Genomic DNA, 20,898 nt, shown 5'->3' on the forward strand with positions numbered 1-20,898 from the left:
TTCTGCCATCAGCAATCCAGCAAGTCCATGTTAAAGCCATGCCCTGGTTCACAATGAAGAGACAACATACCCTGAAGGCAAAAAATACACTAGAGACAATCATGAAGTCTCATAATTTGGTATAAAGAAGTCGATGAAAGATTTAGATTTTAACCCACTCCTATCTGCAATAAAAGCAAGTCCTGTACAACTCACCTATCCCTATTGTAGCCTACTTCAGCTGTAGCATTTGGGGAAGGAATAAGCAGGTCTACTATTCCAGTTTCCAGTTCCTTAAAAATCAACAACAAAAAAGCCTTTTTAGAAAGAGGGAAAGCAAACTTAAGACAGAACTATAAAGACATTTTAGCATTACAGGACAGAATATTTCACTACGGTGATGATTACTCCTTACAAATACATATGAAACACTGAGAGAGGGTAAACATGGTAGGATGATTTTAAGTAGTAATCCCATGTTTTTTTCAAGACCTGTCTTTATGTCAGGCTACAATGTTCTTTTTCCTGGGACTGCACTGTGATACATTCCTGTTACACATTTCTAAAATATTCACAGACGTACCTGACACATTTCTGTAATGGTGTCATCAAACACTCCACCTGCATCATCAGCTCCTTCTCCAACCAGCTTCACTTTCCAGGCACGGGAGGGCAAGCGAAGGTCTGACGCATTCAGCTTCACCACTTGCCTTGCGATCTGGACAAAAATGGGCTTGCACTTCCGACCCCTTCGGGGGAGAGACACACAGCCAAAAATGTAACTCACAATCATGGAAAGGCTCTGAGTCACTCCATCAACAAAGCTGTCCAGAGAGAGCTCAGAATGCCAGAGCAGAGGGCAGTGTATGAACCTCAGCATGCACACAAGGTGTAAGCCAAGGGCTGTGAGAGCAGCACTGACCTGGTGGAGATCCTTTTCACAGTGATCTGGGGCCCGTAGTTCTTGCCCTGCACCATGGTTTTGCCGATGGAGCGCACCATGGGCAGGGTGTACACCCGCGGAGCCAGCAGGGGCCGGAGCTGTCCCTGCACAATCCCCCACGTTCCAGCATTGTAATGAGATGTACTGTTCTGCAATAAAGCACCAATGAGAATAAATGTATCAGTAAAGGATATTGTTCCATTCTTAACAGAATAACAGGGCTTCAGTGTTTCAGGACACAGATCAGCACATTTTGGTTTTAGTTCTGAGGCTTGTAAGCTATTGGAAACCAGAGCATATCACTTGCCAGTGATAGCAAAAGTGAAAAAGTAAAGCAATACCTTCAAGAAGTTTGCTTTATTATCAAATTATTTATTTTTAATTTTTTTTTTACAAAAAAATTACAGAGCCTATTACTAAGGTCCATCTAGATCTGGTCAGAAACTCTCTAGCAGAACAACAAAGCCAAGTCAGTTTTTTTCAGTGGAATTTTACCTGGTTATTGGGACTGAGGTTCAGTAATCGCCATGAAGAGTACATGAGGTCAGAGAAATGGTAGAGCAGTCTCAGCCTTGCTCTCACTGTATGAATGCTCACTTCTTTCAGTGCCCCATACTGGGGTGGAATGGCATCAGGTAAACCAAGCTGCAAAGGCACTGAAACACCTGCCACAGAAAGAGAAACCAAGCACTTGTTTGAGAAAGAGGAGCTGTATTGCTTTGGCTTGGATGAAGCTGATTTTCCTCACAGTAGCTTCTAAGGTGCTCAGCTGCCTACTGGGGTTAAACCACAACAGAAGCCAAACTGAGAGTAAGATAATTTGTGTATTAAACAGAACAAGGTATGGATATAAAAAACCCAATTTTGTCCTAAATATTCAGAAATTCTTGTCACACTGACAGCCCAGGAGACACCAGACTAGAGAAAAGGCCGGAGCAAAGGCCAGCTGCTCACCTGGAGCGCGAGGGGGGACGGGCGGAGCTGTCCAGGCCGCGCTGTGGCAGCGGCCGGCCGAGATCTGCCGCACGTTCTTGCCCTGCAGCACCGTCACCAGCGTGGGCTCCCGCACGTGGTTGGTGTGGCCCAGCCCCAGCTGCCAAAAGGCAACAATCAACAACTGGCAGTATTGCTACAACTCTCCAAGCAAGAATTCAGAGAAGATGATAAAAAAAATCGTATTTGTTTACAGCGTATATTGTGATAAAAAATATCTGCCATCTATATATATATTCACCTTTTATCTTTGACAAAATACTGCATCTGCACCCAACAAGGGTAACGGATCCAAGTGCCAAAGAGACCTGAAAACAGCTGGAGACTTCTCAAAAAATCTTTCCCAGACTGAGGATCTGATCCCTGCTGTTAAGTCCTGTATTGCAGTCTGTCATACATAGACAGCAAAGCTCCTACATCTCCCCTGTGCTATTTAAACAGCATTTTTGTTCTAGAATGTAAATCCTGGTTTACAAAAACACAGTTGTTTTTTTTTAGTAAATGTAAACATTTACTGAAGCTGTTGTGACTTTTCACCGAGTTTCACATCATATTCTAATTTCATATTCTGTGAGTTAAAAATTTCATATCACAAAAGGGTATTTTTTCCCCCCACTTCATATAAAACCAGTATTTTGAACCACAAGGAAAATCATATAAACAGCTTTCAGAATGAATTTCTCTACATTTTTACACTATTTTTTCTCTTCCAAAAATACAAAGTACCATATTAAAAAAAACACTAATAAAAGTAATTTAAAATAGACACCTCAAATAAGTTCCTCAAAAATTATTCCAAACACCTTGCTCAACAAGGCTTCTCAAAAACTCAATCCTAGAAACCACAGGATGAAGTTTGCCCAAACTTCCTGAAACACCAGTAGCTAATACATCCAGAGACTCTTTCTAAAATTTGTAGCATGCAGTAGAAAAATATGAGTAATGTATGTGATAAAGGAGGAGAATTTCTCATTTACCACGTTTTTTCTGACTTCAAAAAAATCATTCCTTTGAAGAGGTTCATTTATATTTTCATTATGGGTAAGTATCTAAAGAGTTCAAAAATATGATTGACATCAACCATGAATTTTATTATGTTGAAAAGATGACAGCTTAAGAATTCGGAGAAAATCTGCAAGCTTGAATTAGAGTAATTTAGGTAGCATGTTTGGAGTGCTTTCCCAAACTGGTACCATGGAAGAGCAGAGAGAGTAAGCAAGAATAGAAATTGCTGAGGGGTGAAGGAGGGAAGGAAAATCAAAGGAAAGCCGAAGGAAAGCCATGGCCAGCACAGCTGTGAAGGGCAGCAAGAGGCTCCCAGAGGTCAGGAGCAGGGAACAGGCCGTACCTGGCCCTCGGAGTTGCTCCCCCAGGCGTAGACGTCCCCCGTGGAGGACAGGGCCAGCGTGTGCTCGGCGCCCACGGCGATGTCCTCGATGAAGACCCCGGCCAGCAGCGGCACCTGCTGGGGCCGGTTGTGGTTGCGGGCGCGGCCCTCGGGCAGCCCGATCAGGCGATCTGCAAGGGCAAGCAGCACTCTGGGCAGTTTCAGTACAGCACAAGCAGGGGAGGGGCAGACAGCAGATCTGTACAGCCCTGGGGCTGGGACACGGGGGGAACCCTTTAGGGACAGAGTGTGGGTGTTCCCTGCAAACCAGTGCTACCTACAGTGCTTGTTTACACTGTTAAAGCTCATTATCTATGGTCAGTCAGAAACAAGACCAAATTCTACTAAACCAAGGCCTCTAGATTTAAATGCAAATTTATAACAAACATGAATTAACTGACTTCAGGAGTTTATGCATGTTTCATTCAGTGCACATGAAAATCCTCTTGCCCAGACTGTGAAACAGGTGAAGTATGTGCGCTTAATTAGACAACGCAAACTTTCATGTAACCCAATGGTTTTGGATGTGTGAAATTCAATGAAGTTCTAGGAAAATGCTCTTCAAAAAGTAAATTAGCAAAATGAAAGGTGTTCTGAGATCAAACTGGACAAAGCGACAAATCTGGATTTCAGGTGTATGTTAAAATTGCATTGATCAAGTTTCAAAATTTACATTAGGGCAACGTGTTTCTAAAAAGCAGCATTAGATAAATCTTAGAAACATGTCTTAATATTCTTCCTTTTCACCTGCAATTTACACATTTCCATGTTTATTTCTAAACATGGAAATGTCAAAAGAGCAGTTTGTCTTACCTTGGCCAAAAGTATACACGTGACCATCTTTTGTCAGTGCAACCGAGAACTGAGTTCCACAGGCAACTTTTTTTATTCCAATTCCACAAAGAATATCCACTTTCTACAGGGTAAAGAAAAAGGAAAACAAGATAGAGTATTACAGGGCTATAAAGAGAAAGCAAACAAAAATTCAATCTGTAAATCCTGCTTCCAAAAAAATTTTTTTAATTCCCATTGTGCAGCACAAATATTGTAGGACTATTTTAATTAACACTTGGAAATTAGTACAGGAAACAGAAACTTTTTTTTTTCAATGGAATGAACACCTTATTCTATGTACAATGATTCAAAATATCTATTTTTCCTGGAAGTGAGGGGGAGCAGCATGGGAAGAAGTAGATGGGTGTGGAAACAACCTTCTCCCCACTTTCCAAAGGAAATCTCTCTTCTCTAAGATAATCCTCAGATTTTGACTATTTATACTGCTACTGGGTCACAGTTGCTAAGATGTACACAAAATTCTGGAGGGTACCAGGCTCAGCATAATGTATCATCAGAATTATTTGTGCCAGATTGTGTAACAACAGCATGGAATGAATAACATCTGCAAATCACACACTCAACGCTGTGCAATATCTTTAAGAGCACTGGAAGTTTATGCAAAAAACCATTTCCTTGGGAATCTAACCTGTGGTGAAGACTTGGCAGTAGAATTTCCCAAACCAAGTTTACCATAATCTCCATCTCCAAAAGCCCAAACCATTGAGCCATCTGTTGACACGGCCACAGTGTGATTGAGGCCACAGGCAACCTGGGTGAGAGATAAAATGTTATTCCCACTGCTTTTGCTGATTACTAACTCAAACATACCAGCTACCTTTAAGAAGAAAAACTGTGTTTTAAAAATGAACTATCCTTGTAAAACCACTAAAACTTCCACTGCTTATTAGAGCGTCTTACAGACCCTTAGGACTGAAAAAATACAGCAGTGTTTTATCAACGCTTGCTTTATCTCAGCTCATGGAACCAAAGGATGGTATTATGGCAAACATGTTCCCTGTTTAAAAATATATTAAAAAAATCTCATTAATTCATGTGTAAAAATGCCCAAATCTTGAAATGTTAAAAACATTGGCAGTTTTGCACAAAGATGATCAAAAGACTCAGGAAAGTAAGTATTTAAAAAATCATGCATACTCAAATTTTGCCATCATCATCAAAATAAAAGCCATGGTTAAAAACCACAATTGAACACTTAAGTATGTTAAAAACACAAGCTTTAAACTAATATACAATGCTAATTTTAGATAAACCATGCCTGGCCAATCTGGTAACCTTCCAGCGCCGTCACTCTTTCTGGAAGTTTCTTATTTGAAGTATTTCCAAGCCCCAACCGACCATAATCACCATTTCCAAAGGTAAAAAGTTTGCCATCTGCTGTCACCACAGCTGAGTGCTTGAAGCCACATGACATCTAGAAGTAAAATAAGCATTATTTTTACACACATTTTATACTTGGAAGTTGATATTGACTATTACATGTACATATGTAATACCTTTATTGACCCTAAACCATATTCCTTTTAAAAGAGCTAAAATACAGACATTTTAGTACTAATGATTTCTCCAGCAACTCATCTCTTAACTCTCTTCAGTGGCAAGGTTATGGAGGGGGACTGAAGGATATCTGCATGAAGAATTTGCTGTGTGATTATCTAATTTTTTATAAAGAAACCTCCTGTCAAAAGCAAATATGTGCATTGTTAGTACTTGGGAGGAGGTCTTGGTGACCAGTTTTGTGGGTCAAAGTCACCTGATAAGGATGAAGGGAAACTTCTAGATCATGTCAGCATTTTGATCATCTTTAAATCACCCCTTTCTTCCATGCTCTATTTTTAGTCCTCTCCAGTACCAACTGTTGATTAATACATCTGTGGTATTGACATCCTTTAACTGGAAACAACCACCCTGGCTCATAAAGCCCAGAGAATTAAAAAGTTGCCTGTTTTCATGCAGTTCTACAGCACTGGGTTCCCAGGCCTGCAGCTGGAGGGAAAAAGAAACATTTTTGAAACCTGCACGACTTCTTCTCCCTGCAGAGCCTCGATCTGCCGGGGCCGGCGCTGCCTGTCGCTGTTGCCGTGGCCCAGCTTGCCATAGTCCCCATCTCCCCAGCTGAACACCTCCCCACTTTCTGTCAGAGCCATGGAATGTCCGTCAGAGCCACACGAGGTCACCAGCTGTGTCACCACAAAGCCTAGCAAAGACAAGTGAGGAAACACAGCTTAGCATCGCCTAGAGCAAACTCTTACATAGATTTATCCATGGGTGCTTTGTGGCAGCCAGTTAGGTCTGGGGAAAGGAACAAACTGCATTAAGGCTTCTTTTTATAGCAATTATATTACTTTTAATTCAAATAAAATCTTTGTTTTCTTATGGAGAACTTAAGCTTCTGTCCTGCCATCAGTACTGAAATGAAATGTTCCTGATTTGAGCAGACTATTTTCTCTGAAGCCTTCTTAAAATAAAAGAATTTTAACATACTATTTAAATCTTAAGGAAATATGAAGATCTTGTTTATTTGTTCAAATTTTAAATTAGAAACTGCAATATTTAAACGAGTAAATCTGCAGAAGAGCATCAGAATTGTTTTGTTAGAAACAATCATACTAACTACCAAAATGCTTATTTATGCTCCATCACTGGATTCCTCTCAAATGCAACAATTTTACCTTGCAGTGCTGAAATGACAGTGAGCACATGAAGATCATCAGAATTTCCTTGTCCCAGTCGCCCATAGCTCCCTTCACCACAAGCCAAAACTGTGCCATTGGCTTGGATGACAAAAGTACAATTCTGACCACAAACCACCTAGGTTAGAAAGACATGAAGGAATGTTAATGAAGTATATGCTAAATGCAGCATTGCTGCAATACCTGCATTACAGCACACCATTTCCTTTTAATTTGTTTTCTTTGCAAATATATCAAGACAATATTCCATCAAGCCAATGCTATTTCAGAAAGCCTGTCACATGTATTATGTGAAAGTTGTATTTTAAAATCACGTTCACATATAATAATTCTGTGTTGTCAGATTTCAGTGGCTTCTTGGTTTGAATTTGTTAAATAATTTAAGATTTCCTTTCTAGCGAAACCCATGTTTTGAGATATTTAGAGTTAATTCAAACAACAAATTGAAAAGACATCTAGAGAGGGATTTTGACAAGCTTTACAAACAACAGATGGCAAAGGATGAAATCATGACTGGTTCTAAGTGATCACCTGCTGGGCCTGGGAGAATGAAGGTGCTGCCACTGGGATCATGACATTTCTGCCCGCCTCTGCCAGCTGCCCGTGCCGTCCTGCTCCCCACAGGTACACGTCACATTTGCCTCCCAAGTGCCAGTCCTGGGGAAGAGCATGAAAGAAGCCTTTAGAACAAGTGCACTTCCAACAGCTTGCCACATTTCAAAAGAATAAAAACCCCTCCAAAGCACCCCAAACCCTCCAAACAAACAATTTTACTGACCTCTGGCCTTGATGTTGCCCAAGACATGATCTGTTCATCCATGCCATTGATCCATTTACTGTTATCCTACAAAGCAAAAGCCACATTTACCATGTTCAGTGCAAGAGATGCACACTCTTTTTTTGTTATACAAGAGATATTTTCCTAAGAACAATATTTAAATTATTCTCAACAAAAATGCATGCAGACTAGCAATGACACTTATCCACGACTTGTGATCCAAAGAAAAACTAAATTCATGATGAAGTAATCTTTTTCTACTTACTGATGCATAGAGAGTTTCGAACTTTCAATTGCAAACACTGGCTTGAAATGTTATAAGCTTGCTTATAAAAAATTCCTAATAAATTCTGGTTTGGTTTACATAACAAGTCATGAAGAAAATTGACACTGGCAAAATAATTCAGCATAACTATGTCACAAAATGTTACTCTTAAAATAGCACTACAAAGCTCTACATTTCTTCCTTTCACACATGAAAATTACTGTCATAGTTTTGGGTTGTTATGTATTTTAATGTGCAACTGACTAGCACTCATTACACACACACACAGACAGAGCAATCTTAACAGTATGTTTTAACCAGTTAATTAAAAAATAAGCTTATTGCTTATTTTTAACTGCTTATTTAATGCTTATATTACTAAATATAAATGTTTACAGTTCAGGGATTTCACTGCATCATAGTGTGTGCTCAGTAACAACACACTTGGCTGTTAAGACAATATATCAACTTTTACCATCAGGAGAGTAAGCTCATCCTCTGGAACAGGCTCCAGGTCTGGGACAGTGAAGGACTCTGGGAACTGAGCTCCCTTGGCCAGGGCTTCAGCAGCCTTTATGGTAGTGGAGAAGCACTCGAGCCAGGCCCACTCGGTGGGGTTCCAGGCAGAGGGGTCGGGGAGGCAGCTCTGGTGGTGAGGGGGCACGGGGGGGTTGCAGAGCAGCCGGTCCAGGTGCAGCCCCACGGCCAGGGATGCCAAGCACTGCATGTAGGGGCTGTGAACCAGCTGGTCCCCACACACCACATGGGGCTGCAGGGCAGCAGGGAGGAAAAGGAACACCCAGTTAGAAACATCCACCAACCACTTCAAAACACAAGTCCTTAAAAGCTAGCCCTATAGAACAGTACCTTCCTCCAATGCTTAAACAAAGTTTTTCTAATATTTTAAATGTTTTCAAATTAGGAGACTACTAGCTTTGAGAATAGTGAAAGACATTTCAAATAGAATGTAGGAAAGTCTTCTGGGTTCTCTGGTGAAAGACTGAAACCAGCTGAGATCTAAAGAGTGAACTCCTGTCAGCCATGAATGCTAACAAGCACTGGCACCTCTCCCACCTTCTCATAGGCGTACTGCTCCTGCAGCATCACGGGCAGGCGCTCCAGGAAGGCGCGCATGCACGGGGCCATGTTCAAGCCCAGAACTCCCTGCTGCTTCAGCGCCGTCCTGCACGTCGCCAGCACGTGGTTGGAAGAGATCCACTCCGAGGTGCAGTTCACCACCAACACGTCCTGTTCAACAGCAGTCACAGTACTCACATTAGAAATTAAAAATTCACATAGCAGGATCATTCAGCTCCATTGACTGGTTTCCATAGGGGCCAGAAAACACACAGGCTCAAACATTTCTGTCTCACCTTTGATCTGTTAGAGCAGGCAGCAACTCCAACCTCAGGGATCCACACAGCAGTCTGGATAGCTCCAGACCCTATCACCACACTCTGCAACACTGAACCATCCTAGGGAGAAAAGGGGCTGCAATCAGGTGCAAAGAGTGCTACAGTTCTGTTCAAGTGCATACACATTCCTAAGGGATGATACTCTCACAAGCTTTCAATTATTATTATAAACTGAACAGCTTAATGTAAAAGCAGAAACCCCTCATTTTTATCATATTAAGGAGCTAATATAACTAAGGATTTAAAAGTGTTTAATAATCCACATTATCTAGAGCTTTAGAGTCCTCAACATAAGAGAATATGTTCTTAACTATAACAAAAGCAGCTGGTTCTGCAAAGCCTAACTAACATGACCAACTCTACAGAATCAATCAATACTGAACCATAAAGTACTTTAATGCTAAGTACAATTTCAATTTATACTTTATGATGTTATAACACTATTTTACACCACACTTTCTCTAATGTATCTAACATGTGGTTGAGGTGGAAGTTGGTCTGGTACCTTGACCAGTTCAGATACTCTTACTAAGAATGAGAATCAAGGCACACAAAGATGATCTTACCCGTAAAGACCAGATATTCATGAGGCCACCAAGGCCCCCAGACACCAAGGCCAGCCCATCAGGACTGAAAGCCACAGTGCGGACAGGAGTGATGTGTCCTCTCAGCTGGAACACACACTGCACCTCCACTGCCTTCCTGTACCCATCCTGCAAGCAAACACACACTGTGGAACACTGCACTACTCCCAGGAAATGGAGTAGCACGACATGTCTGTATTCAGCAATAAATACTGATCATACACACACACAGCAAAGTTCCACTAAATAATTTAAAAACACCCAGGCCCATGACAATATTTTATGGATACTTTGATCACATTATCAGCTTTCTTCCCCGTACATAATGCCATCAACATCAAAGACCACATTACAATTTATGTAGGTGAAAATAATCTTCACTCTTTATCTACAAAAAACTTTGAACTCTCACTAAATTTTAGGATAAACTGAACAACTTTTAAAGGAAAGAAAACAGACCAAAATATAATCTTCAGCCTTAACCTTAAATAAATGTTTCAATTTCCTGTTCTGAAACTGCCTACACATACACAAATGCAATGTAAACTTTTTTTAGCAAATTTCTTCTCTCAGGAAACTTTGAGATTCAAGTAATTCACTCATATTCTTCTCCTCTTTCAACTTCACAAAGAGCAAAGAGAATTTCTTACACACCAAGTTTTGTCCTTTTACCTTGGCACTTGTTTCTTGTTCCCACCATCCCTCTGAGCACGCTGAGCTGGACTGCAATGTGATTATTATGTCCTGGGGAACAGTCCAGACACACACCAAACCATTGTGGCATCCCCTAAAGCATGCCGAGTGGCATTAGAAAAACAAAATAAAGATATTAACTAACAAAATATCAGGGGTCTGATATTAACTTATATACCAATAGTCTTTCCTAATAAAACCCCATTGCATCAATCAATCTAAAGTAGAAGGGCCTGTTCCCAATGGGTCAATGCATTTTTCCTATTCCTCACACGCTGTAGCTTTTCCATTTCTATTAACAACATGTTCTCAGAAAAAAAAAATTTGGATGAAGCAAAAAAATTCCAAGCAGGACTAGCATCCACAAGTCATGGAGAAAACAGCTGGGTCACTCTTTTTATTTGAATTCTGGAATTTCATACATCTCATGAAAAGTAACTTACTGAAGGAATATTATTTTTTAAAAAACAAACCCTTTTCTTTGCTGCTGACACTACAGACTGGTAGAAAACTCCTGCAGAAGAGCTACAGAAACAAGAACAAAGCAATGACTCACGTAGCCAACAGGAGCTGGGCCTTGGGTCCTTTCCCTGGCAGGGCACACCAGGCAATGCCGTTGACCAGGGCTGGGTGGGACAGGGAGTGCAGGCGCCTCCAGCAGCCTCCCAGGCACCCCCAGAGCTTCACTGTCTCCTCTTTGGCACAGGTCAGCAGAATCTTTCCAGTTGGATCCCACTTCATACTAACAACTGTGTCCTGTTGGATTTAAAAAAATGAAAAGTTGGTATGAAGTAACACAGTGATGAGGAGAAGATTTAACTCTCAGAGCTAATGTAACCTTTAATTACTAATAACAAAAGTATTTTCTTCTCATATAAATCACAGATAGCGAGTTGCAATTATAAAGTCATAATGCCACAATTCAGAATTATCAAATTAAAAAGACTTTAAAAAGTTTGCTGAAAGAAACTAAATGGGAAACATATAAAAAGGTGTTTTCTTTTTACTGCAAACCCTTCTTGGTTATTTTTCCCCAGAAACAGCTTTGAGTCTGAGGTAGGAAAAGAAGACAGCCCATAGCAAGATTTATTGCCACAGTGTGGGACTGCCCTGCTTCACACAACCAGAGCAGCTCTTGGAAGCTAATAAGGATGGTCTTACTACACCTGCATTTGAGGAATTCTGCTCTTAGCCTAACAAATAATTAATGGACTGTTAATGACTCATTATTACATTCTGGCCAAGCAAAGGTTCTAAACCTTTGCAACTGCATATTTAGAAAAACACCTTTTGCTTTGCACAGAAAGCTAAACAAAAACGTGACATAATCAAAATTAAAATTTATTATGAGTACTCTTACCAAGTAAAACAATTAGTCTTTTAAACCCAGTCAATGCACAGCTGTGTGCTTAATTCACTTCCATCACTGTATGTACATACACTCCACAGTGTCTGAGAGCAAAGATATCAAGTTTATCTTTCCTTTTCTTTTTTTTTTACATTTGGTAGACTGTTCCTTTAGAGTACATTATGTTAATATGTGTATCAGCAATGGGAGTGAATTTTTAAAATAGCATTCACTGTCTTTATAAATAGCTTTCAGATAGAGAGAACAGTGTAAACAGATTTTACCTACAAATAAAATTTTTACCTACAAAAAGCCTATGTTTGTGTAATAAAGACCAGCTCTACCTCATGTGCATCAATGAGAACGACTCCTCCTTTCTCAGTCGGTTCCTTTGTTCCCAGGAGCAATTTTCCATCTGAATAGCCAACAGCAAATGGTCTGTCTTCACTGAACCAGGCCAGGCATGTGACAGACACTGCATGAACAGACAACACAAACATTCATTCAACTAAACTGAACCTCACTCCTTAATCAAAGAGGTTTTGCAGTGCAGTTCTCTAAACTATGAAGTGTATAACAATGTCCACCACCACCAAAGGTCACTTAACATATTCTGGTCCAAAAATTTTCCTGAACTCATATGATAAAGATAAAACTGAGTGTCACTAATGACGGCTGTTGAGATTATTTTGCACTAGTTTTCTCATTCTTCTTTTCATGAAAAAACTTAATTTATATTCCTGGTATAGTGAAAAGAACTATACCAGGTGAAAGAAAAAGGGTAGAATGAATCTTATGCATGTATCTGAGACAGGCTTCTAAAAAATGCTCTGAAAACAACTTACCTCCCCTAGCAAGTAGATATTGCTTCACTTGATTCTGCCAAAAATTATCTGTAAGGCTTCCTGAAGAAGCCAGATGCAAAACCACACAACACTACCAAAAATCTGCTACTTCATGTCCTTTGGGACTGAAGCTATAAAGCAAAAATGCAATCATTGAGGAATTCCAATGACACTCTGCAGGCCATCTGCAGACAGAGCAGACACTGCAGGGGATCACTACTGTTTGTCCACAAGGGCAAGGAATGGCAGGATTTTAAGGATTTTACCAGATTAGTACCCACTGTTTGCCTCTGCTGTGGGGGAATCAGGGTGCAGATAAAAACCCCACAGACTTTTCTCCTCCCATGAACTAGAAATCATATCCCATGAACAATAACCAAAAATTATTACAAACTTCTTTAATAAAAAGTGGGAATGTGTTCACAATTCTAATTTCAAATACTGATGCAGTCTCTTACCATCCTTTCTGTAGCAGTGTTCCAGTTCCAGCCTGTGCATGGCTGAAATATCCACAACTTCAATAAGAGCCAGAGAGCCATCCATGCGCCCAATTAACAACAATTCTGGAGCATCTCCTGTCCATGCTGCAGCTGGCCCTTCTTCTGGCCAGGCTAGAGCAGATACCCAGTGAGACTGAAGATCCAATAAGCCTTTTCCTCCTAGGAGATCAAAAAGCCTGTTAAAACTACTTCATTTTCATAAAGAAAGGAAAACAATAGTATTTTCCCATGGGAAAGTTTTCTTTTTCCATGGGGAAAAAAAATCAAAAAGATCTTACTGAGAGCTGGGACATACTACAAATTCACCTAAGTTACAAGAATACAAAGCAATGGTTTGCTAATCTATGCAGACACAAAACCTAGGCAACAATTCTCATGTATCAATCAATTTAGGTGGTTTTGCTAAGGAAGGAAGCGGAATTCTTCAGTACCCAGTAAATTTATAGTTTTCTTGGGGACTATCTATTAGCACAGGTGAGGACTGGTGATTTTTCTAAGTGCAAAGCAACAGAATGAAGTTTACAAACGACAGGGATTAAAAGCCTTCCTCTCAAAGATGTGTATCACATATCCACTTGGGGTTAGCACCTTTCTCAAATTAAACACATTCACAAGATGGGAGATGGTAGGCATTTAACTGGACAGTTAAACACTGGTGTAAACAAACATGCAGTGACCTGGCAGCTCCCCATATTTCCATGCCGGACCAGGAAGCAGCCAGGCAGCTCAGGACATACCATTGACTTGCCAGATGTTCACCATCTTTTCTGTAGCTCCAGCCAGGTACTTGCCACTGATGCTCCAACACACAAGAGATAAACTAAGGTCACTGGGTGACCCCAGACCTTCTTCAGAGTCACCCTCTCTGTAACAGAATAAAAGAATGAAATTAAGAGGGCATTTCCTATATGCAGACAGGAAAACCTAGAACTCATAAAATATCTGTGTTAGAACCTTGAGTCCCACCACTGCAGTAGATTTGCATAAAATGTTTTTCTGCTCACAGTAGTACATTCCCTCTAAAACCACTTCAAATTGCAGAATGAAATACTACTTATTTCCCAGAAATTTCAAATTTGGTTTCAAATGGAAACTCTTTACCTTTACCTATTTAATGTCAAATTCAACATCTTCAAAGACAAAATTTTCTGGGAAGTCATGAAATGAAACAATAGCATGGACAAGAAATAAAACAGGTACATCTTACTATCAATTCTACTTCAAACTCTTCCTCCTGTTACACTATGCTAAAACTCCATTTTAAAGTCTGCTTTGCCTAACTGTAATAGGGCCACAGATACCTTTGACTGCCCTTTAGATCATACACAACAGCCACATTTTTTTACTGCTTTTAGTACCAGAACAATGAAGGATATAATACTGTTATATCATTCTGGTTGTTTCTTTTAAGGCCACATCTCAGACCAGCAAGCAAACAAGAACTAAGCCAACCACTAAAAAATTGACACAAAACAATCTAGTAGTTCACAATTGCTCCATTATTCTTCCAAATTCAACTATGCTTCACTAAAGAATTAGATTTCAATCTTTCCTTTTGCTTTATTCTTTTCTGGACACACCCAAATGACAAAAAAAGTACTTCCAAGATACCCACGTAGAATTACATTTAGATACTCCTGTGTCTCAGGAGTCAGAATTACTTTTTCACACTTGAATCAATGACTTGCAATATCAAGTTATATGTTGGAGCTGTCCACTGGAACCCAGTGGAGGGATACTCCCTTTTCTGCTACATGACAGTCCCATACCACTTTTTACCTATGTCTCCTTATATCAATTAATTAAGGATTCTTTTAAACAGCACTGACATGATCTCTTTATAGAGACTCTTATCAGGTTGACATTTAGTTCTAAGTTTTAAGCTATTTATTTTGCATGCAACAGAAAACAAATGAGAAATTTTAAGAGCAGGAGATAATGATAGCAGCCAATCCTGCAGAATTTTACACAATTATAGCTTAAATGAAATATCTGGCTGTTGTAAAGGATCAACTTACAGCTTGTTGAGCACACAGGTCTGTTGCAGTGAATATTGCTTCTTTGTCACATTCCACACTCTGATGGTGCCATCATTCCCACTTGTTGCCAAAAGTCCCTTTTTATTGCACCAAACACATGTCATGACCTACAAATAGCAAAATAACCATGGCAAAACTGGAATTTACAATTTGGGTATGTTTGCTCACTAATATTAAGCAAACACTAACCAGTGAGACACTGATTGAAACACCCTGTAACAACCAAACTAGATGTATTTTTCTACTTTTACAGCATTATTTACTGCAATTAAGCAGGGTTGATAGCGACACCACACTTCATACAGCCCCATGCTCCACTGGCTGCTATTGCACAGTGTCCCAGACATCTTTTATGGAAAATCCTTCCCTTAGGATTTCTCCTCCTGAGAAGCTGAAACACCTCAGGAACAAAATGTAAACAATGATTATCTGCTGCTGTGGAATGCAACAGGTGGATCTTTGATTGGCCCATGTTGGATGTTTGTAATTAATGGCCAATCACAGCCCAGATGGCTTGGACTGAGAGCCCGAGCCACAAACCTTGGTTATCATTCCTTCTTATTCTATTCTTAGCCAGCCTTCTGATGAGATCCTTTCTTCTACTCTTTTAGTATGGTTTTAATGTAATATATATCATAATATAATAAATCAAGCCCTCTGAAACATGGAGTCAGATCCCTCAATCTGAGACCCCTGTGAACACTGTCACAGCACAGAATACTGCACAAATATGTTCACTATAATGACAGAAAAGTTAATGCAAATTAAGATCCAAGGAAATATTCAGAGTGATTCTGCTGCCTTGATATATCATGACAATATTTTCATGACCCTCTTAACTGAAGGCTCAAAGAAGCTGAACGTTTTTGTGCATCAGAGGTGCAACAACTTTATCTCCAAAAAATTACTTTCTTTGGGAAATCATTTCAGTCAGTGTAATTGTAAAATTATAAATGAGCCTTGCTTGGTCGTATCCTATGCAAGCTGTTACAGCTGCAGAGCTCAGTCCCCAAGGGGACTGGGTGCTAGAAGCCAGCTCGCTCTCAGACCAAGGCCGCGGGTTAGCCCCTAGCAAGCAGGGAGATATTCAGCTCTTAGTGATTAGGCAGCTCTTGTGATTTCAGCTTTGCTTGCTAGGTAGCTTTCCCTTGGCCTAAGGCTCCAGCAGGCGGTAGAGAGAGGAGAAGCAGAAGACCCTGGCTGTTCCACGAGTATGGCTTTATTGAGGGGTCCGTGAAGGTCTCAGCTCTTCTTCTTCCGAGTTAGTAGGGGTACAGTATGCTACTTTTATACCCTTGGCCCGGATCCAATCCTGACCAATGGCAAAGGTGTTAGAGTGATGACCATAAGTGACCAATAGTAGGGTTTAACACAATATTGCCTTACATGGCTATAGGGATAAGGTACAAGGCGGATGTCCCTGGAGACAGGAAACTTCTTTGCCGCTGTGTCAGCATTCTATTCTCCAAGGGGCCCTGGCTAAACCTGAGGGGTTTACTACAAATGATGCTTTGTTCCTTTTGCTGTGCTGTGTGAAGGGAGCAGGGCAGCGGGGGCAGCGAGGGAGCCGCGCTTACCCTGTTCTGGTGAGCCTCGAGCTTGATGAAGGAGCACTTGCGCAGGTCTCCGCCCATGTCGGCGAGGGTCTGCGGCGCGCTCTGGTTGTCGCGGTCGTGCGCGGCCAGCGTGCGCACCAGCTGCTGCGCCGCCCACTGCCGGTGCTGCGACGACAGGCGCGACGACAGGCAGCACGCGGCCAGCGCGTTCGCCAGCTCCAGAGGGCCTACAGCAGAGGGATCATAGCAAGGATGGGCATACAAATGGGCAATTAAACCTGCTTAGACAAAACAGTGAGATGATGCCTACGTGAGTGAACGCAGCAACAGCCAGCATTTCCAGAAAGAGATTAGCAAGCATCTTAACACAACGTTGTAATCATGTGAACTACAGTAAAAAAAAAAAGAATAGAATTCCAAATAGTCTTATTCCCATTATATGAAAATGGTTGGTCAAAGAGCGAGTGCTTTCTAAACTGTCACTGTCCTGTCCTTCCCTCTCTATCCCAGCAGCAGCCCGGAGGGGGCACAGCTGTTGCTTTGTGGCTCCCTGACCTCTCAGAGGACAGGCAGCACAAATTTCTGCCTCAGACACAGGACAGCACTTGGGTAATGGTAATCAACTGTCACCTTCCTTGATTTCATCGAGGAGGCATAACCAGGCTCACTATCTCAGCTCTATGGCTTTGAATACACCCAAGTTCAGACTATATTTTGCAGTGGTGAAAGATGCAATTACAGAATAAGACCATATTTCAGAATAAGACCATATTTCTAAGTAAAACGTCTATCATAAACCATAACATTACTTTGATCAAAGCAAGTTTTGTCCATTTTTAAAAGCGTATCTATTTATACACTATTCTAGCAAGTCTCTCCCTTACACACAAGTGAAGAACTTAAGATCTAATGATTAAGATTTAAAAACAAAGCTGTATCATACCTTTCTTTTCAATTTCAGCTTTATCATAGTTTGGCCTCAGTTTGGCCCCTTTGTCGGCCAACAATGCTACTAGTGCTTGAGTAACCACAAAATTTGGAGATGTGACAAGTTTGTTTTCCTCTGCAATTCCTCTTAAAAAACTTGGTAAAAATTTTCTCTGAATTGGATCATCGACTGTTGTCAAGTTCACACCAGTTGCTGCAGAAATCAAATTCTGAAAAGAAATAATTGATGATAAATAATCAGAACAAACAGAACCATCAAATTTAGAAACATTTTCAGTTGCATAAATTGCACTTAGTTTTATAGTTTTTCATTGTTCTGTTCTCTGCATAGAATTAACTGAATTAAAAAACCAAAATGTCACCCTGGTTTTTTAAGATTTTTTAAGCCTTCTGATGTTGACATTCTTGTAGTGAACTTTCTCACACACTTTCTGCAAATAACTCATTGTTTTTCATTCCTTTATGGAGGAGGAGAGAGTTGATGGACTGTTGGTTTGACCAGTGTCATTGCAGAGGTGTCAATGTCACCTTCCAATCCACTGTCACTTTTGTAAAACTATAAATATTGGAGTCAGAGAATAAAACTTCCCTTTTTTCCCTTCACCTTGAGTGGTGGTGTGCTTGTGTTGTCTCGTGTCTTTCAGCGACACCAAAACCTTAACAGAAAATCTTATGAACAGAAACAGCACATTCATTTTCCCCACTTGAAAAGGGTACTCAGCAAAGACACATACTGCTACTTCATTTTTACCAACAATCAAACCTACTCCTGTGCAAAGCCACAAAAAAGGACTCTAAGGACATCCTTAAAGTGAGAGCAGCTGAGAAGGTAAAAGCACAAGTGATTGTAGCAGTCTCAAGTACTGAAGTGCTACCTGTGTACATAACTGCACCAGCAGCTTTGCAGCACTGGGAGTGTTTGATGCCAAGCAGCCAACTGCAGTGCTCAGGTAGGCAAGGCAAGAGATGGGCTTGCTGGTTTTGCTGTGGATGCCCCTGGATCTCTCCGTGGAGCTGGACACCGTGGACGGGCTCGTGGACAGGCCTGCCCTCCCCGCTGCCGCCAGGCACATCAAACGAACCAGAGTGCGGATGTCTGTCAACCCCAGGGACTCCAGGCCAGCTGCCAGGCTGCAACTGGAACCACTGTGGAAATGGATATAAAACCCCTTGGTTCAAAAGAACAAAATCAACAGAACTTTTTCTCTTAGCAGTATTATGTAAGTACAGACACGAGAATTGCTTCCCCAATTAGTCTGAAATTGCATCGTTATCAAACAGACCTGGGCAAACGGTTACAAAAGGAAAGGGGGAAATGATGCCAAAGACAGCACAAACCTGACAGACAGAAGTGACAGTGCTCTCATAACCATTGTTCTTGCCAGGAGCACTTGGGCAGCAGCTGTCACTCTTCTGAGAGCCATGACGCGGTCATGGGGATTGGCCAGGGCAGCTGCTTGTTCTCCTAAGGTTATTCTGCCAGAAGAGCTTTTTTCTATTGAGCCGTGACAGCCTTGGAAATAATGATGATTTGCATTAGTGTTTAAAGAAAAACAAAACATTATCATATAGTAATAGGCATAGAAGCAAAATCAGCCTAAGTTACTCATTTTTCAGTATATCATATATACCGAACTACAATAATAATTACCAAGAGGAAAATACACTCCGTAATTTAATTATTCCTTATTTTCAAAGAGACAGGAACACAATCTGACATACTCAATCTTAATTCCTCTGATTCCCTCTTCCATCAGAGGAGACTAGTCTTATGTCCCAACTTAAATCCATTCATTGGGTTCTGCAAAACATGTTACTGGCATCTACTGTTTGACTACAGTCACAAGTTTCATTGGCAAAATTCAATCCTCCTGTCAATTCATAAAGCCTCACACTCCTCTCTCTAATTTCCCTATAATAAAAGGACAGTTCAGAGCTGGTCTCCACTTCCTCACGGTGGCAGGCAGGAAATACTGTCAGGATGCTCCTGCCTTGCCTCTAGAAAAATCCCACTAAAAAGGAGAGGAGGTGGTGATGATTGTTATCATTATTGTTGTGGCTGCTGCTGTTACTATTATCATTCTTTCTTTAAATGAAATGGATTTCAAATGTACCTATCTGCATCAGTGTTTCTTCCATGCTGTTGGTGGCTGTCACCATTGCAACTGAAGCACCCAGAGGGTCACTGTCAGGGAACTGAACGGGTTCGGGCACAATGCGTCGATCGTTTAACCCAAGGGGCCCAGCCAACAGCTCAAACTCCTCTTCTCCTGTCAGCTTCTCATCTTCATCCACATCTAACATGTCCCAGTCTTCTAGAATTGGAGAAATAGAATTAGACTTGGTTACAAAAGCTCAAATATTAAATTATTTCAATTAATTAAAAAAAACCCCAGTAGATGGTATGAAATGTGTATTATAATCTACAGCACAGCAGAATTAAAAACTCTGCTTCTGATGTTGACATAGACATAACCAAGTAAATCAGAAAAACAAAATCCTGTTCTTGGCCCTCTCTATTCAACTCGACCTTTATACTGCACAAATGTTTTATGGAAGATTCTCTGAAGTATCAAATTAGCTACTCTTTAAAAGGACAGACATCAGGGGTCATCACATACAAGACAGCTCCAAAACCTAGGGCACAGTGAAAAGTGCAGGTGTTCAGTTATGCTTTAAATCATGGAAACAGGCGTGTATTTCAAAAGACTGAATGGAAAAGACAGATGTTAGAAATTTCTGGTCTTCATGTTCATCAAAAAAGCCTGCATTAGCTCATGGGTTGTAACTGAACCCCCAGGCTTTTGCTTTTCATTCCCAGGGAATTAAAAAAACTCCCAACAACAAAGAAAAACCACTTTAACTGCAATTCAGTGAGACAGTTCCTTCACTTGCAGCCATTTACACACAAGTCAGTTTATATTTACTGATCTCTCTGCTCCGTCTCACTCCACACACAATAGAATCAGAACACCTTTGATCTACAGCAGACAGACTTGCCCTAAGTACTGCAGCACTCATTTAGTCTCAAATAGACAAATGTGGTAAATCACAAAGTTGTGATCACAGGAGCTACA

General features: G+C 40.7%; 1 protein-coding gene across 7 annotated transcripts in view; it reads right to left on the reverse strand.

The window, feature by feature from the left end:
* Window positions 1–20,898, reverse strand: part of HERC1 (HECT and RLD domain containing E3 ubiquitin protein ligase family member 1) — a 97,308-nt gene that overhangs the window by 3,602 nt on the left and 72,808 nt on the right. For 5 of the 7 annotated variants that reach the window (XM_074549487.1, XM_074549488.1, XM_074549491.1 and 2 more), the window contains exons 47-74: window positions 19,936–20,136; window positions 19,160–19,334; window positions 18,697–18,967; window positions 17,817–18,030; window positions 16,895–17,151; window positions 15,297–15,424; window positions 14,016–14,143; window positions 13,237–13,437; window positions 12,278–12,408; window positions 11,142–11,341; window positions 10,565–10,679; window positions 9,875–10,021; window positions 9,267–9,368; window positions 8,968–9,141; window positions 8,369–8,662; window positions 7,629–7,694; window positions 7,382–7,507; window positions 6,830–6,968; window positions 6,173–6,354; window positions 5,416–5,571; window positions 4,786–4,908; window positions 4,116–4,218; window positions 3,264–3,433; window positions 1,877–2,015; window positions 1,418–1,587; window positions 902–1,071; window positions 563–728; window positions 196–272 (exon numbers count right to left, since the gene is read on the reverse strand). In XM_074549487.1, the coding sequence (XP_074405588.1) occupies window positions 196–272; window positions 563–728; window positions 902–1,071; window positions 1,418–1,587; window positions 1,877–2,015; window positions 3,264–3,433; window positions 4,116–4,218; window positions 4,786–4,908; window positions 5,416–5,571; window positions 6,173–6,354; window positions 6,830–6,968; window positions 7,382–7,507; window positions 7,629–7,694; window positions 8,369–8,662; window positions 8,968–9,141; window positions 9,267–9,368; window positions 9,875–10,021; window positions 10,565–10,679; window positions 11,142–11,341; window positions 12,278–12,408; window positions 13,237–13,437; window positions 14,016–14,143; window positions 15,297–15,424; window positions 16,895–17,151; window positions 17,817–18,030; window positions 18,697–18,967; window positions 19,160–19,334; window positions 19,936–20,136 (4,525 nt within the window). The remainder of the gene's footprint in view (window positions 1–195; window positions 273–562; window positions 729–901; window positions 1,072–1,417; window positions 1,588–1,876; window positions 2,016–3,263; window positions 3,434–4,115; window positions 4,219–4,785; window positions 4,909–5,415; window positions 5,572–6,172; window positions 6,355–6,829; window positions 6,969–7,381; window positions 7,508–7,628; window positions 7,695–8,368; window positions 8,663–8,967; window positions 9,142–9,266; window positions 9,369–9,874; window positions 10,022–10,564; window positions 10,680–11,141; window positions 11,342–12,277; window positions 12,409–13,236; window positions 13,438–14,015; window positions 14,144–15,296; window positions 15,425–16,894; window positions 17,152–17,816; window positions 18,031–18,696; window positions 18,968–19,159; window positions 19,335–19,935; window positions 20,137–20,898) is intronic. The other 2 variants (XM_074549489.1, XM_074549492.1) reach the window with 2 other exon arrangements.

This window comes from Zonotrichia albicollis, chromosome 11, assembly GCF_047830755.1.
Source record: "Zonotrichia albicollis isolate bZonAlb1 chromosome 11, bZonAlb1.hap1, whole genome shotgun sequence".
Lineage (NCBI taxonomy): Eukaryota > Metazoa > Chordata > Aves > Passeriformes > Passerellidae > Zonotrichia > Zonotrichia albicollis.